We start from the raw sequence: 15,441 nt of genomic DNA, 5'->3' as shown, positions 1-15,441 counted from the left end.
AAAGGCGGCGCGACCCGCTGTGAGATCCCACTGACACGAAACGTCCACACAGGTAGATCCAGAGAGACAGAAAATGGACCTAGCCCGGTGACCTAGGGCTGGGGGAGAGGGAGTGGCGGCCACCTATCTAGAAACACGCGGTTTCCTTTTGGGGCGACGAAAACGCCCTGGAATTAGGGGTCACGGTTGCCCAGCTCTGCGAATACACTAAATACCACCGAATCGCACGCTTTCAGTGCGTGTGCAGCATGGTAGGTGAACTACACCTCAATAAAGCTGTTAAACTAAAGAAAAAACCCACAGGATGGGAGGAGCCGCAGGCTGGTCCTCAGCTCACCCTCTCCCAGGAGGGCGGGCGCCACGCTCCGCGGCTGCGTGAGGGTGTCCGCGCCTGCAGCGCCTCGGCCTTGCTGCCTGTGCGGCCTCGGGGTCCTCCCCCCTCCCCGAGCCCCAGCGTTCCGTGTGTTCACCCGCTTGGCAGGCCTGTGGCCGCAGCGCCTGGGACGGCTCAGGCTCGGCGACACCGGTGCCACGCTAACATCAGCGCCACGCGACACGGCTCGGGGCCCTGGGGTTCGTAGAGGACCCGCCCACCCATGGGCTCTGGGGACCCACACTGCTGCCCCGGGAGGACGTGGACACCTAACCACAAAAGTGACCTCGAGCCGCGCCCCGTGCCAGGCAGGGAGGTCCTCACCCGCACCTCATCGCATACCTGCCCGATAACCCACGCTGGCTAGACGGGGGAAACCGAGTCATGGCCAGGCGCAGACCTTGGACCCAGAGTTCCACGTGCCCACCGGGAGCCGGCGGCCCCGACCCCCGCCCTTTCTGGCCAGCTCAGGAAGCAACCCCTCGGGAGAGCAAAGAGCACCCACCTGGAGGTACTCGGTGAAGAAGGACCCCAGCTCCGTCTTCAGCAGCTGCCTGTGGGCGGGAGGGCAGGAGTCAGAGACCCCACGGTGCCAGCGAGGGCTGGGGGCCGCCTGCAGCGGGAGACCAACCCCCTTAGCCCAGTGACGTGAGCACATGACTAGATAGTTCTCCAAAGATATACAAATGGCCAACAAGCGCGTGGGAGGATGCACCATCGTCAGTGACCCGAGGAACACAAACCCCCCAAACCCCGAGAGGGCACTTCACCTCCACTAGTGCTGTTAGAATCAAAGCCCCAGGCAGAAAAAAAAAAAAAAAAAAAGCCGGGCAGTAACAAGTGTTGGTGAGAAGGTAGGGAAATCAAATCCTCGCACACGGCTAGTGGGAATGTAAAATGGTGCAGTCTCTGTGCACGACAGCTGGGCGGTTCCTCAAGAGATTAAAGGTGGAGCCCATATATGACCCAGTAATCCCGCCCCTACGCTAGGTGCAGACCCGAGAGCAGTGGAAACGCAGCTCCACACGAGGTCTCCTACACAGATGCTCCCAGAGGCACTGTCCACAACGGCCAAAAGGTAGAAACAACCCAAATGTCCATCAACAGATGACTGGATAAACACAGTGGTGCTTTTCACACGATGGGATATTATCGGCCATGAAAAGAAATGGAGCGCGGATACGTGCCCCGGCCTGGATGACCCCCGAGTACGGAGGACCATTACGCTGAGTGAAAGAAGTCAGATGCAAGAGGCCACACGTATGTAGTACGACTCCATTCCTGTGAAATGTCCAGAATAGGCAAATCCATGGAGACAAAGGTGGCTGGTCAGCCAGAGGCTGCTGGGCTGGGAGAGGACGGGTAACAGGGAGTGACTGTTAAGGGGCACAGGCTTTTTTTGGGGCAGGTGATGAAAATGTTCTGCAATTAAATAGTGATAGTTATACAAGCTTGTGAATGTACTACAAACCACTGAACTGTACCTTGTGAAAGGATAAACTGTATCTGAAAAAAAAAAATCTATGTCTGTATCTATATTTCTTTGGTGGCGGCGGCCTGGGGCTGGGGGAGAGGGAATTAGGACTACCTGTCTATAAATATGGGGTTTCCTTTTGGGGTGATGAAAAAGCCCTTGCACAACTTTGTGAATACATGAAACAACACACACACACACACACACACACACACTCTCCCTCTCTCTCTCTCTCTCTCTCTCTCTCTCTCTCACACGTATATTAAATGTCAGAAAACAAGAATGACGGCCAGACATCAGAGTCCTGTTTCTCTGCACCATCCCCGGCCCTTTTCATGGCAAAGCCGAGGGATGCAGAGGCGTATTAGGAAAATGGGGCTCCTGGGGCCCCACCCCTGAGTGGCCACATGAGCCCCAAACAAGCAGGACCCCCTGGAACGGTCACACACATCAGGCCTGGGAGAGGCAACAAAGCCCCTGCTGTGACTCAGGCAGCCCCCTTTCCCCCGCTGGGCCTCAGTTTATCCGTCTGTAAGAGCCATTTTAGCCATTTAGGGTTAGAGTGGGGGGACCCTGCCCCGATTACCCTTTTACTCTTGCCCCAAGCTGATGAGGGGGCTTGCTGCCTATTTTTCCCAGATACTCTTTTGTATCTGGACAGGGTGGCACAGGCCAGGGCGTGAGGGAAAGAGCACAGAGGTAGGAAATGCCTCCTTGCGGCAGCTGTGACCCCAGGCAAGTCTCTCGACCTCCCTGAGGTTCAGCCTCCTCCACTAAAATGCAGGACTAACGTCCTGGCTGCGCAGATTCCCTCGAGGCTGCGCCATCCTAGGCTCCTTCACAAGAGCTCAATTCTCAGCTCTTCACAGGACATGAGGGGTACTCGGCGGCGCTGCGATTGCTTTTCTGGGAACAACACTCCCATCTTTAGGCGGGTGGGTCCCTCCTCTTTTTTTTTTTAAACTTTATTTATTTATTTTTCGCCATGTTGGGTCTTCGCTGCTGCGCGCGGATTTTCTCTAGTTGCGCTAAGCGGGGGTTACTCTTCCTTGCAGTGTGTGGGCTTCTCATTGAGGTGGCTTCTCTTGTGGAGCGTGGGCTCTAGGTGTGTGGGCTTCAGTAGCTGTGGCTCGTGGGCTCTAGAGCGCAGGCTCGGTAGTTGTGGCGCACGGCCTTAGTTGCTCCGTGGCACGTGGGATCTTCCCGGACCAGGGCTCGAACCGTATCCCCTGCGTCAGGCGGATTCTTAACCACTGGCCACCAGGGAAGTTCTAGTCCTTCCTCTTTTAACAGAATAAACACCCTTTGTGATGTTTAACACCAGCAGGGCATGTGGGAGTTACCTTGAGCCACCGTCCCAGTCCCTCCCTGTTCCCCCTGAAAAGGAGTCTTCAGGAGAGTGGGGGTGAAGGCCACGGGACAGGGCCTGGGGTCAAGGTCCACGTGGTGGTCACCGCCCACCTGGGCTCTAAAGGCGGAACCTGAGGCTGGTGGACCCAAGGGGGTGGGGCCCTCCCACCTGGCACAGCCTCCCACCACTTACAGACCCAGGCCTGGATGGTACAAGCAACCACTCACCGGACGCCCTCGTTGAGGCTGAAAAGCTCCTGGTCGGGCAGCCCCTTGCGCTGGAAGACGGCGATCACCCCGTTGTGGATGCTGCGTGGGGGAGGGAAGAGGAGCGTTGCTGTCCAGAGGCCCCAAGACCCCTCCCCTCCATCCCTCTCCCATGGAGCCCCTCCTGTTCTCCTCGAGGAACAGAAGGGGCCCGATCCGAAGCAGAGCGCCAGCCCTTTCGCTTCGAAGGCAGGCCTGGAGCACACGGACCGGCCGCCCCGTCGGACCCCATCCGCCCCACAGCCTCAATTCCCACCTTGAGCGCCAGATCCTGGGCTCCCGGCCACAGCCTCCCTGGAGCCCCAGGCCTGTCACCGGTCACCTCTCCAGGCTGTCCTGGGTTACCTCCCGCACACTCCGCCCCCCTTCCCATGGGGGAAGGTGTCCCTGGGGACACTCTGCCCCCAGGCCGGAAACTAGGGGACACCCGCTGATGGTCTCTCGCACCCCCAAACATAACCAGGTCCAACTGGCTTTCTCACCCTGTGCTTCCAGGTGCCCGTGAGCCGGCGCCTGCCTCACTGAACCGGGTACCTGTGTTACCTGCACCTGGCCCCACTGGGGAAGCTGCCCTCACCACAGGGCCTTTGCACATGTCCCTTCTTCTGCTTGGTCCCCACGTGCACCCCCCACTCCCGCCTACGTGGATCCTTCCTTCAGGTCACAGGAGGTCACAGCGTTTACAACACTTGTCAGTGGGCACTTACGTGTTTATCCGTGATTCGTTTGATTGATTGGTTCCCACGGCTCTCTATAAACCTCGGCACACAGGGCCCTGTGCCGTTTATGACTGTTGTGCTCTCACCTGGCTCAAAGGAGCAGCCTGGTCGTTCTCTGGTGAAATTCATCCCGACTCTCCCTGGCCCTCCACATCCAACAGATGCTGAAGCCCCACCAGTCTCTACCTGCTAGATCTCTGCTGCACCCTTCTCTCTCCCCCATGCTCACCTGACCTCTGATCGCATAGGTACCTCCTCACTGCACTCGTTGCCCCCTGCCCTGGGCTCTGCAGGTACAGCCCAAGGCCTGAATGTGGCATTCAAGGCTCGTCTGGAATGGTGTCTCCCTGCACTCTTGGGCACCCAATGCTCACAGAGTACCGGAGCTGCCAGGGGAGCCACACCTCAGGGTCTTTGTACCCACTGCCCTTCCTACCTGGGGGGGGGCCTTATGCTATCTACTAGGCAAGTATCTATTCATACTGGAGCTCTGGCTCAGAGGCCACTGCCTCCAGAAGCCCTCCTGACTGCCTCCCTTCCCCGTGCAGACTCAGGTCCTGGCCCTCTCTACCGATTTACTTTCATGTTAGCCCTCACCACCAGCCATAAGCTCCCGTGGGTGAGAACCAGGTGCGCGTGGCTCCACCGCCCTCCGCTCAGGACTGGGTTGCTGCTCTAAACTCACCACTGCAGACGAGCTGTGTGATTCTTGGCGTACAGGGACAGCTGGACACGTGCTGCCGTCCACATCATGGAGCAGGCGGGGGCCACCAAGCTCCTGCTGCCCCTGTCTGCTCTCACCAGCTCCACCCTTCCTAGCAACGTGGACTGGCCGCCCACTTTGCGGACGAGGAAACTGAGGCTCAGAGGGACCAAGTTCCGGGCAGCCACAGAGCTCACCCAACAGCTGCCCCCTCTCCCCACGGAGCCAGGTGTGGGCGGGGCTTCCAGCTCCGCACCCTGGAAGGGGCAGGGCAGGGCCGGGGCCCCGCATCCCAGGTGGGTGAAGGCAGCTCTGAGCGGTGCAGGGACGCGCCTCGGGGGTCCACAGCTGGTCCCGACCCGGCCAGAGGCCTCGTCACCTGACCAGACGATGCCCGACCACCCAGAGGCACCTGGCGTTGAAATGTCGCTTACTCGCATGTCCAGGGGCACACGCCCTGCCCTCTAACTTGTTTCCTGCCTGCGAGATGGAGGCCACGAACGTGCCCGCCCCCAGGTTGCCGTCAGGATGAAAGCCCGGCCCGAGCCTTGCGTGTGGTCACGGCGGAGACTGCTCAGCGCTGTCAGAAGAGCCTGATGGGCTCAGGGGACAGTCACAGTAAGGCTGGTCCCCACTTACAGACTAAAAAAAGGAAAAGAGTCTGACGGGATGTCTAATGGCTGCCACCCTGAAATCCTAACAGATGGGGACTCGCGCCCAGCCTGGGGGCTGCTGGGGGCAGAGGTCAGACCCTCCCAAACCTGCAGGAGCCTGGGAGCTGGCAAACGGGGCATCCGGAGCATGGCCCCGAGGGCCCGGCCCCTCCTGAGGCTCCGAGGGGCCTTGCCAAGTCCTCCCTGGGGACCAGGCCTCCATCAGGCCGAGGGGACAGCGTGGGGGCCCTCACCAGCCTCCCAGGCCTGGCCCTGCTCTTCTCAGCAGCCTTTCCAAGTCCCTCCTCCTCCAGTACACCTTCCGGAGGGAGCACAGGCCACGCTGGTCCCCGGCCCAGAGGCACCTTAACCCAGTTTGGGATGGGAAGACGGGCTCTTGGGACAAGTCTTTCCCCGAGGCCCTCAGGGGTCCCTGCTCAGGGGTCCCTCGCCATGTGTCACCTGAACCGCCCCTGCCCCTGGCTCTGAGCAGCAGGGGCCTCCTCCGGCCTCAGGGCCTTCATCCCTGCTGTCCCCTCTCCCTGAGGCTCACCGCGAGGGCAGGTCCCTCCTCCCTCGCACCTGTGTGCAGAGAGCATTTGATCCCGGCTTCTTTGGGGGGAGGGGAGGCCTATTTGGTTTAACGCTTAGGCCCCGCTCCCCCCAGCCCGGGTCTTGCACCACCCTACGTGTATGAGCGGCGCCCCGGCCAGCCCCAGGGTCGCCCTTGAGTTCTCCTATCCACACCCCCACCCAGCGCAGCCTCCACCCTGGTGGGCCCTGACCCTGCCCTTCTTCCCACCTCCAGCCCCGAGGCTCGTTCAGGTGCGGGTCTGGGCTTGAATGCCAGCTCTGGGCTTCCCTGCTGCCCGCCTCTGGAGACTGGACCGTCCAATGGGACTCGTAATCACAGCCCCTGTGGGGTGACGTGTGCCTGGCGTCATCAGCAGGGACCGCGGGGGGCTGGGCAGGATATGTGCCCCCGGAAGCACCCGCCACGGCTCAACCACCCGCCCCGGGCTTTCTCCATCTCCTTCTCACCGCCCCACGAGGTGGGCACTGTGTCAGCCCAGGCTGCAGAAGGAAGCACTGAGGCTCAGAGAAGCCCGGCGACGGCCCAGGGTCACACAGCTTGATGCCTGGCAGGGCCAGAAGGGAGCCCCGCACAGCTGCTCAACCTGGGGCTGGCGGACAGACAAGGCCCCGCTCCTCCCCGTTTCTCTGCAGCCGAGCTTCCACCTTCTTTCCAAAGTCCAAGTTGGGTCAATAACAAAGCCCTGCAGTGAGCCGTGGGAGAGAGGGAAGGAGGGCTGGGGACAGGAGAGGCCCTCATGTGACTTATCCCCCCAGACAGAAGTGAAACTCCGGCCCGGGGCCTCCCACACCGAGGCCCAGCCGGGGGCACTGCCAGCGGCCCCCTGGAAACAGCAGGCAGCCCGGGGCACTTTTGGGTAAGGGCCGAGCGGCAGCTGACCCATCACCTCCTCTCTGCGGGCCTGTCCCCCTGCCCCGTGTAGGCAGACAGGAGGGCAGCCACAAGTCTCAGCATCTGTCACCGGAGCACGGGGCGAGGGGAGACTCCCAGGACCCTTAGCGGGGATCCACGGCACGCAGGACGGTGCCGAGGCCTGCTGCCACCAGGGCTGGCCGGGGGCCCCGTGGTCAGGCTTGGGGAGGAAGGGCTGATGGTGAGGCCTCTGGGGGGACCCGCCTGTGGCCGCCCCGGCTCGGCTGGGGCCGGTGTGACGCTGCGAGCAGGTGGGACCACCGTCACCAGTCTCAGTGTTGCCCACTTGCCCACACAGGAAGGTCCGGCAGAGAGTGAGTGCGTGGGGGACCCCAGAGCCTGGCCTCTGGGGGGGTCAAACAGCAAACCTCCGGGGGCGGAGAGGCCTAGAGGTGGCGCACGGCCCTTCCTCAGGCCCTACCCTGCTCTGGAGCTGCCCCTGGAGCCTCAGAAATCAGAGAGGTGGGAAGGCCTCCACCAGGTGCCCCTTCTCACCCTCTTAAAACTACTTGGTGTCCCCAGAAGGCCGACCCGGACCCCGAGAGGGGCTGGCACTTCCTCAAGCCCCGCCCCCTGGTGTCGAGGCCTGGCTTTTTCTGAGGACCTGGCCTGGGGGCGGGGGTGGACGAGGGTGTGGGCGGAGGCGCTGGGCTCCCACCCCAGACAGCACAGGCTCTAGTCCCCCCTCCGCCCTGTCCATCCAATAACAAAGCCCTGCTGTGAGCCGCCGGGGAGAGAGGAGGGGTGGGGCGAGGAGAGGCCCTCATGTGAGTTGTCCGTGTCCCCCCACCCCACCCCACCCCCCGCCGACAGAAGTGCAACTCGGGCCCGGGGCCTCCCCCATCCTCCTCATTATCCCCGGGGGCCACGGCCCTGAGAGGTGAAGCCCTGCTTCGCTCATCCACGGGGCCTCCTCTTCACGCCCAGGTGAAGGCACAGGGGAGGCAGGCGACTCGGAACCCAATCCGACCCCCTGCCGGGCCTCCAGCTGACCCTCTGGCAGATGCGGGTACCTGAGGGCACCACTCTCAGGCCTGCGGGCCGTTCCCCTCCGCAAACCGGCGTCACGCTCGCCCTGCTTTCGGTCCCCTGGCCCCGGCTTACACGCCCCCCAACTGCCTCCCGGGCTCCTGGCTGGGCTCCAGGTGCGAACTCGGAGCTTTCCCCCAGAGCCCCACCTGCCCAGGGAGGCAGACGCCCGACTGTGCTGAGCCCCCCCCACGCCGTCTCGACAGGCTGCAGGCGGGCAGCGGGGTGCTCACGCCGCCCCCGGGGCTGCCTGGCTGCAGTCCCACCCGTCCAGCCGGAGGCCAGGTCCTGGACGCTGGGCCGGGGGCCGGGAGGTGGGGCGCGGTGGCCCCGAGCCCCGACTGCTGCGTGGGAGAAGTGAGGGCCCAGGGCGCAGGGCCGGGAGGGAGGGAAGCCCAGCATACGAGCGTCCTCTGGCTGCTGTAAGCAAAGACCACACACAGCGGCTGCAGAGCGGCCAAAAGTTGGTTTTTTACAGCTCTGAAGCCGGAAGCTCTGTCAGTGTCACGGGGCTAGAATCAAGGTGCGGCTCCTTCAAGGCCCCAGGAGAGAGTCCGTTTCCTGGCCTTTTCCAGCTCAGTCAGCACTCCTCAATCGGCAGTGCAGGGTCCTCAACCTCTCTGTTCCCATCCTCAAGTCTCCTTCTTGAACTCCCTCCCATTAGCACCCTGGTGGTGACACTGGGCCCACCTGGACCATCTCCCCATCTGAAGATCATTTACTTAATCACATCTGAAAAGTCCCTCTTGCCGTGTAAGGGAACATATTCACAGATTCCCAGACATCTTTGAGGGCCGTGGCTCTGCTGACCACACCCAGACCGCCTCAGAGGGGCAGGGGGCTCAGGACCCAGGCCCGACTCAGAGCAAGTTGTTGGTGAGGGTTGGCCGGGGAGCCAAGCACCGGCCCCCCACTGGCCTCCACCCCCCAACTCCCAACCAACCGGCCCCCCTGAGGGCTTCAGCCAACCTCCTCCGGCCCCTGAGTCCCCGTGAGGTGGTGGCAGAAGCTCTGGACTTAGAACTGGGCAGTGCCCGCACCTCTGAACCTCAGTATCCTCATCTGCAAGATGGGGGTAGCAAGTCCCACCTTTTACGCCGTTGCAGGGGTGAAAGCAGCTCCTCCACGCCTGGGGTTGGGACAGGGCCCGGCACAGGTCGGGGTCGGTGGGAACCGCCGTCCGGGGTATAGAGCAATCACGGCCCTGGAGGAGATCTAGGCGCAGGACGCCCTGTGGGCTTAGGCCAGCAGCGGCCCCGTCCAGGACCAGAGACGAGCAGACGAGGAGCGGGGGCTGCACCTCGGGCTCTCAGCGCCAACCCCCGCCCCGCCCGGCCCCAGCAGACACCAACTCACACGTGTCCTTGGGCAGCGGCTTCAAGGCAGGCCAGGGTTCAGACTCAACGTGAGCAGGGGCTCTTGGTCAAGTCCCTCTCCTTCTCTGGCCTCAGTTTCTCTATCTGGATGCTAAGGACCATCAGCCCAGCCTCGGAAGTGGTCCCGCGGGAACAAGAGGGCGCGCACTCCACCTGCGCGGGGCCTCTGCTCTCTCTCACAGCCAGAAGGCGGGTGGGCACCAGGCTCGCCAAGCCTCAGGCATTCGGGCAGATCCAGGCCTGGCAAGGAGTAGGGCTCCATAATGGTCTACACCCTCTGGCCCAAACGCAGGTACGGGGGACTCCTGCCCGCCCCCCAGCCGGCCCCTCAGCTCAAGAACATGACCTTCGTGCCGCTGGAGGCCTTGCACACATGTGCGGTGCACACCCGGCGAGGAGCTAACTGGGGCCAACACGGGGACAGACAGGGACACAACATGCCATGCCCAGGGCCCCTCGGGAGGGAGGGGATCAGGGGCTCCAGGTGGGAGTGACAGGTGAGCCTTCTAAGCCAGCCCTGCGCCCTACCCTCTGTAGTGCCGGCACTGGGCCGGGCACAGGGGACAAACCCGCCCCGTAAAGCAGCAGCAGGGGCTTAGGAAACAGCTTCTGGCGGTTCTGTTCTAGTTTCCCATTTGTGAGCATGGCCCAGCCGGCCGGCAGCCTGGCACCCAGCACTCAAACCTGCCCCGCGCACACGCAGGAGAAGGGAGCCCAGGCCCCCTCTATGTGTGGTCAGCACCCGCGCTCCCCCGGTTTATCCTCTCCCCAGCACTGAACACCACCTGCTCAGACCAGAGTGAATGAACGAACGAATGAATGAATGGCTAGGTGAGTGCACGGATTCCACGATCACAGGAGCAAGCTATGTATCTTGCCCCATGTCCAGATGAGGAAACAGAGGCACAAGGAATTTAGGGGACGGACCCAGGGTCCACTGTAGTGGGTTGAATAGTGTCCCCTAGAAATTCATGTCCACCTGCTACCCCAGAGCTTATGTGCAAACAGGGTCTTTGCAGAGGTAATTAGTTAAGAATCTTGAGACGAAATCATCCTAGATTTAGGGTGGGCCCTACATTAGGCGGTCCAATGACTTTCTAAGAGAAAGGAGAGGGAGGTTTGGACACAGAGAAGGTGGCCAGATGAAGAGAGAAGCAGAGAACGGAGTGATGCAGCCACAGGCCAAGGAGCCACTGGGAGCTGGAAGGGGCAGGAAGGAGCCTTCCCTGGAGCTCCAGAGGGAGCAAGGCCCTGGCGACACCTTGATTTTGGACTTCTGGCCTCCAGAACTGTGAGAGAATGAATGTCTGTTTTTTGTTTTTGTTTTGTTTTGTTTTGTTTTTGCAGTACACGGGCCTCTCACTGTTGTGGCCTCTCCCGTTGCGGAGCACAGGCTCTGGACGCGCAGGCTCGGCGGCCACGGCTCACGGGCCCAGCCGCTCCGCGGCACGTGGGATCTTCCCGGACCGAGGCACGAACCCGCGTCCCCTGCATCGGCAGGCGGACTCTCAACCGCTGCGCCACCAGGGAAGCCCGAATATCTGTTGTCCCCCTCTGCACCTCTGTATGGGAGGTGGTAGTCGTAACTCCCTCCCTGGGCTACAAAGTGCACCAAGGGCCATGCAGGGGCCCGGCACACAGGAGTGCAGCATGGCAAGCGGAGCTGACGTGGGTCCAAGGGCTGGGCGGCTCGGAGCCTTAGAGACGCCGGCTGTGGACCGAGCCGCTCCCCTGCAGTCTGCCTGGCCAAGGCACAGAATGGCACTGAAGTTTGAAAGTTTCTTTAAGTGAGAAGCACTGGGGGGGACCCAGGTGGCCTCTCCCTACAGGCACCTCCCTGAGCTCCAGAAGACTCTGAGCCTACCCCAGGGTGCCCCCACCTCTGCCTGGAGACCCCCCAGCAGGGCCGACCACAGCAGGAGAAAGCTGCTGTTGGTGAAAGCTCAGGAACCAGCAGACGCCCGAGGGCCCCCCCAAACCCTGTCCCTACAGGCCCTCCCTGACAGGAGTTTGTCCCCAGCATGAGTTGGAGCTTGAAATATGAGTGCCGGGCACGTGCTGAGGACTTTAATACAGATCTTCACAGTTAATCCCTACAATGGCCCATTCTACGGAAAAGGAAGTTAAGGACCAGGGAGGCTAAAGAGCTTGCTCAAGGCCACGCAGCAGGAAGAGGCAGAGCTCGGATCTGAACGAAGTCTGTTTGGCTCCTTGCGCTAAAGCACGGCAGAGAAACGAGGTGGGAGACTGCTTCTCTCTCCGCGAGAGGAGGAAACGCCTCTTAAGGCAGCGTGCAGTCATTGGGCTGATGAGATTACTCAACGAGAGTCCTTCCTCCTCTGTCCCCACACCAGTCCTGTAAGGAATGTGCGTGCCCGCTGACCGATAGGGAAACCGAGGCAGGCTCGTCCCAGCACTCAAGCAATTCGCAACTTCGTAGGGGACGAAAGACAAGCACGTGCTGGACGACGGCGTCCTGCCTAGTGCACAGAGGAGGGTCTCAGGCTGGCAGCCCTGTACCATGACGCTCATGAAACGACTGATGAACAGAATAAATGAGTGTCCACGTTGACAGTTGGTTTTCTGGTGGCCAAGACCACAGACGGTGCAGCATCTGGCAGGGTTTCACTGCCAGGTGTGTGTGGTGATGGGGGCAGCACCCACAGCCCCCTGGATAGCCTGCCCCACTCTCTTCTCCTGCCCTCCCATTTTCCTTTTGGTGCAAATATCTATTTCTGAAAAGGGCGTATGAGCAAACACGGTGGGGAATCCCACTAAATAAATCGGCTCTTTTCCGGATCTCAGCCTTGCTCTTCAAACAAAGTGGGAGGGGGTGGTGGGACTTCCCACGCCCCTGCTTGTCTGGGAAGCGCCCGCGGGGGGAGGGTCGTCTAAAGAATGCCGGGCAGCTGCTGCACCCCTGCTGACAGCTGGGAGGGCAGGGGGCCGCTCAAGGGAAAGCCACCCGCCCACCGCCGACCAAAGGGACCTCAACGCAGAACAGGAAGCGCAGCGGCAACCCACCGACTGCGCCCGCGAGGCTCATCTGCGAAATGGGATAAATACTTCCTGCTCTATTTACCTCCCAGGTTGCCACGAGCACTGGAGCGAAGACGTGGGAAGACCCGGGGGGGAGGGCGGGGGAGGCGGGCTCGCGGGATCCAGGCCCACCCCACCACCCAACAGCTGGGCGCGCTGGGACCAGCCCCGGGTCCGCGGTCTCCTCCCTCCGTTCTAGAAACACGTTGCACTAAACTTCCCTCTCCGTCCGCACAACTCCGGCGGAGCAAGTTCTCTACAAACTGTAAAGTGCCGCGCTGCCCCCAGCACAGTTCCTCGCTGGGGGCCGGCCCTCGCCCGCGGACCTGCTCCAGGGCTCCCCCTCCCCTGGCTCTGGGACCCGGGGCCAGAGGCCCGCGGGCCAGCCGGGAGGGCGCGGCCTTACCTGTTCCAGGTGGCGTTGGCGCAGGCCCGGCGCTGCTGCGTGCCCCGCTCGTCCGCGGCGGCGGCGGCGGCCGGCTCTCTCTTGCCCAGGTCACTGAGGCTGGGCGAACTCATGAACTTCAACCTGCGGAGAGTCCTCATGGTGACCCCGGCGACAGGCTCCGCGCCCACGCGCGCCCGGCACCTCGCCCTGCGCCACGCCGCGCCGCGGGCCCCGGCCGTTGCGGCGCCCTCTACGAGGACACTTGGGCAAAAGCAGGAAGCCGAGCGGCCCTCCAGGGTCCCGCCCCGGCCCCACGCCTCCGCCCCGGGCCCCGCGCCGGCCGCCCCGCCAGGTTAATCATTGCTCGGAGCGGCCGCAGCGTGGAGCGCCCACAGCTCTGCCGGTAGCGTGGACTCGGCGCTAAAGGGGCCCGGGGGCGGGGTTCAAGGCCGGAGGCGGAGCATGGGCGGCCCCGGAGGCGGAGCCGGAGAGGGGCGGAGCCGAGGCGGGGCCTCAAGAAAGAGGGCGTGCTCAGAGGCGGGACCAAGCTGGGCGGGGCCACGAGCTGGGGGCGGGGCCGGGGCCTCCGCGGCCTCAGCCGCCGCATCCCACTCGCCCCCCCCTCCCCCAGGCAACCCGAGTCCGCCCTCCTGGGGTCGCGCTCTGGCCCCCTCTGTCCTTCCAAGGGCCACCAGTGCCCACAGGAAACCAACACGGACGACCGCACAATCCAACCCCAAGCACCCACCCAGCGCCGGCTCCTGCGGCCACACCCACACGGTGCTCAGCTTCGTGCCTCCTCCCAGACCCCCAGTTCAGTGGTTATCTTCCCCCTTTTTGCCATCCCTCCCCACAAAGGCTGTGCCCACACAGATCCCTCAGGACCCCGCCGCGTGGACACAGACTCCTCCGTGGTTATCATGAAGACTGGGTCGAGGTCTTCAGCCCATTTTCCAGTTGAGGAAACTGAAGCTCAGAGGGTGAAAGAACTTGCTCAACGTCATGCAATCGACAAATGGCAAGGCTGGGCCTAACTCAGGCCTCCTGAGCACACGGCAGGACAGCCCTCCAGCTTCCGGGATCCCCATGGGGCTCCCCTTGCCCCCTGCCCCCTCCATCAGACAGGGCAAGACAGTGTGGCCGCCCTCCGCTACTTCCTTCATTTCTTTGCTGAAGCAATGCCTGTTGTCGCCAGAGCACCGGCCTCAGGTCTTCCTATAAATGCTTCCCGCGTGAATCAGAGGGGGAGAGGAGGGGCCAGTCCTAGAACCTCAGCATGGGAAGTGTGTTCAGAGGCCCCCCACCCATGCTGTACAGAAGAGCGAACTGAGGCTCAGAGGCCACTGGGTTCCCGGGGTCCTCTATGCCAGGGTGTGTGCATGAGATGCTCTCCCCCAAGGACAGAATCAAAGCACCTGCCCCCCGGGGCTTCGTGGGGCTTTGCTAATTCAGTCTGACACAGCATAGGTCGACGTTATCGTCCCCACTCAGAGACAGGGATCTGCTCCTCGGTGTGGAGGAGCTGGTGGAGGGGGCCTGGCTAGGCCCCCCAGGCCGGGGCTCTTTCTGCTGAATGCCCCGGGCAGGGTGGGTTGCCAAGGCCAGGCTGAGCGGCCAGTGAGCCTCTTTTGTGGCTCCAGGAACCAGGAGAACCTCATATAAGGTGTATGAGACCCTGGTGAGGAGACGTCGAGTGAAAATCAACCAGCATTTTCCGAGCACCTACTGCGTGCCAGACATTACCCTCATCCTGGGGGGGGGCAGAGTCATACCCGTCATACCCCCTGACCCTGAGCTCCAAATCGAGGGAACAGAGACCTCTGACTCCCCCAGGACCCATAATCCCCAAGGCCGAGACCTGCGTGACCCGGTGTGAGGGACAGACCAGGAAGGACTGAACGCTCAGTGGTTTCTCACCCTTTTAGAAACTTCTGTGGACCCCGTCTACTCCTTCCACTTCCACCTTCCCAGGCCAGCATAACAGACACTCCCTGACCTCTCTGCCCAGGGCCACACAGGTCACCGGGACAAGCCCATCCTCTGGGTGGTGGCAGGAGTGATCTCTGGTACACTCATACGCCCCTGTGCTTGGAGCTCCTACATGTTCCCACCGCCCCGAGGGTCAAGTCCAGAGCCTGGAGGGCCTTCCCTGCCTCTCCCTTCTGACTGCCTTCACCCTGGCTTAGGCTCAGGGGTCGCCCTCTGGTCATCTGGTGAGTTTTCCATCCGATGCCATAAGCCAGGAGGGCTGGGACTGTACTAACTGGTTCTCCACTACATTCCCGAGCCCAGCATGCAGTAGACACGCAGTAAATATTGGGTTACATGGATGGATAAGCATCATCTGTCTTACAGGCAGGAAGGGACTCAACGCTTTGCAAAAGGTGCCACACTGGACAGAGACAGAAGCACCGTAACTGCCGCTGGTGTAAATGCAGCCGAGAACCCCCTGGGATTGGCTCAGACCCCGCGTGGACGGGATGAAGGATGGTTTCCCCGAGCTGGAGGCTGACCCTCGGGGGAGGGGCTGGCTTCGTTTGCTTGGCACCCTCGGGTGCGAAAC

General features: G+C 62.2%; 1 protein-coding gene across 20 annotated transcripts in view; it reads right to left on the bottom strand.

The window, feature by feature from the left end:
* PRR5 (proline rich 5) overlaps positions 1-15,441 on the bottom strand; it is a 53,708-nt gene that overhangs the window by 14,967 nt on the left and 23,300 nt on the right. For 13 of the 20 annotated variants that reach the window (XM_067010406.1, XM_067010400.1, XM_067010402.1 and 10 more), the window contains 3 exons: positions 12,897-13,019; positions 3,426-3,506; positions 879-927 (listed from right to left, as the gene is read on the bottom strand). In XM_067010406.1, the coding sequence (XP_066866507.1) occupies positions 879-927; positions 3,426-3,506; positions 12,897-13,009 (243 nt within the window). In that variant the 5' untranslated portion in view covers positions 13,010-13,019. Of the gene's footprint in view, positions 1-878; positions 987-3,425; positions 3,507-12,896; positions 13,299-15,441 lie in introns of those variants that run through there. The other 7 variants (XR_010835966.1, XR_010835967.1, XR_010835968.1 and 4 more) reach the window with 3 other exon arrangements.

Source organism: Kogia breviceps, chromosome 12 (genome assembly GCF_026419965.1).
Source record: "Kogia breviceps isolate mKogBre1 chromosome 12, mKogBre1 haplotype 1, whole genome shotgun sequence".
Taxonomy (NCBI): domain Eukaryota; kingdom Metazoa; phylum Chordata; class Mammalia; order Artiodactyla; family Physeteridae; genus Kogia; species Kogia breviceps.
Note: the sequence above shows the minus strand (reverse complement) of the source record. Positions and strands in the feature narration are given on the sequence as shown.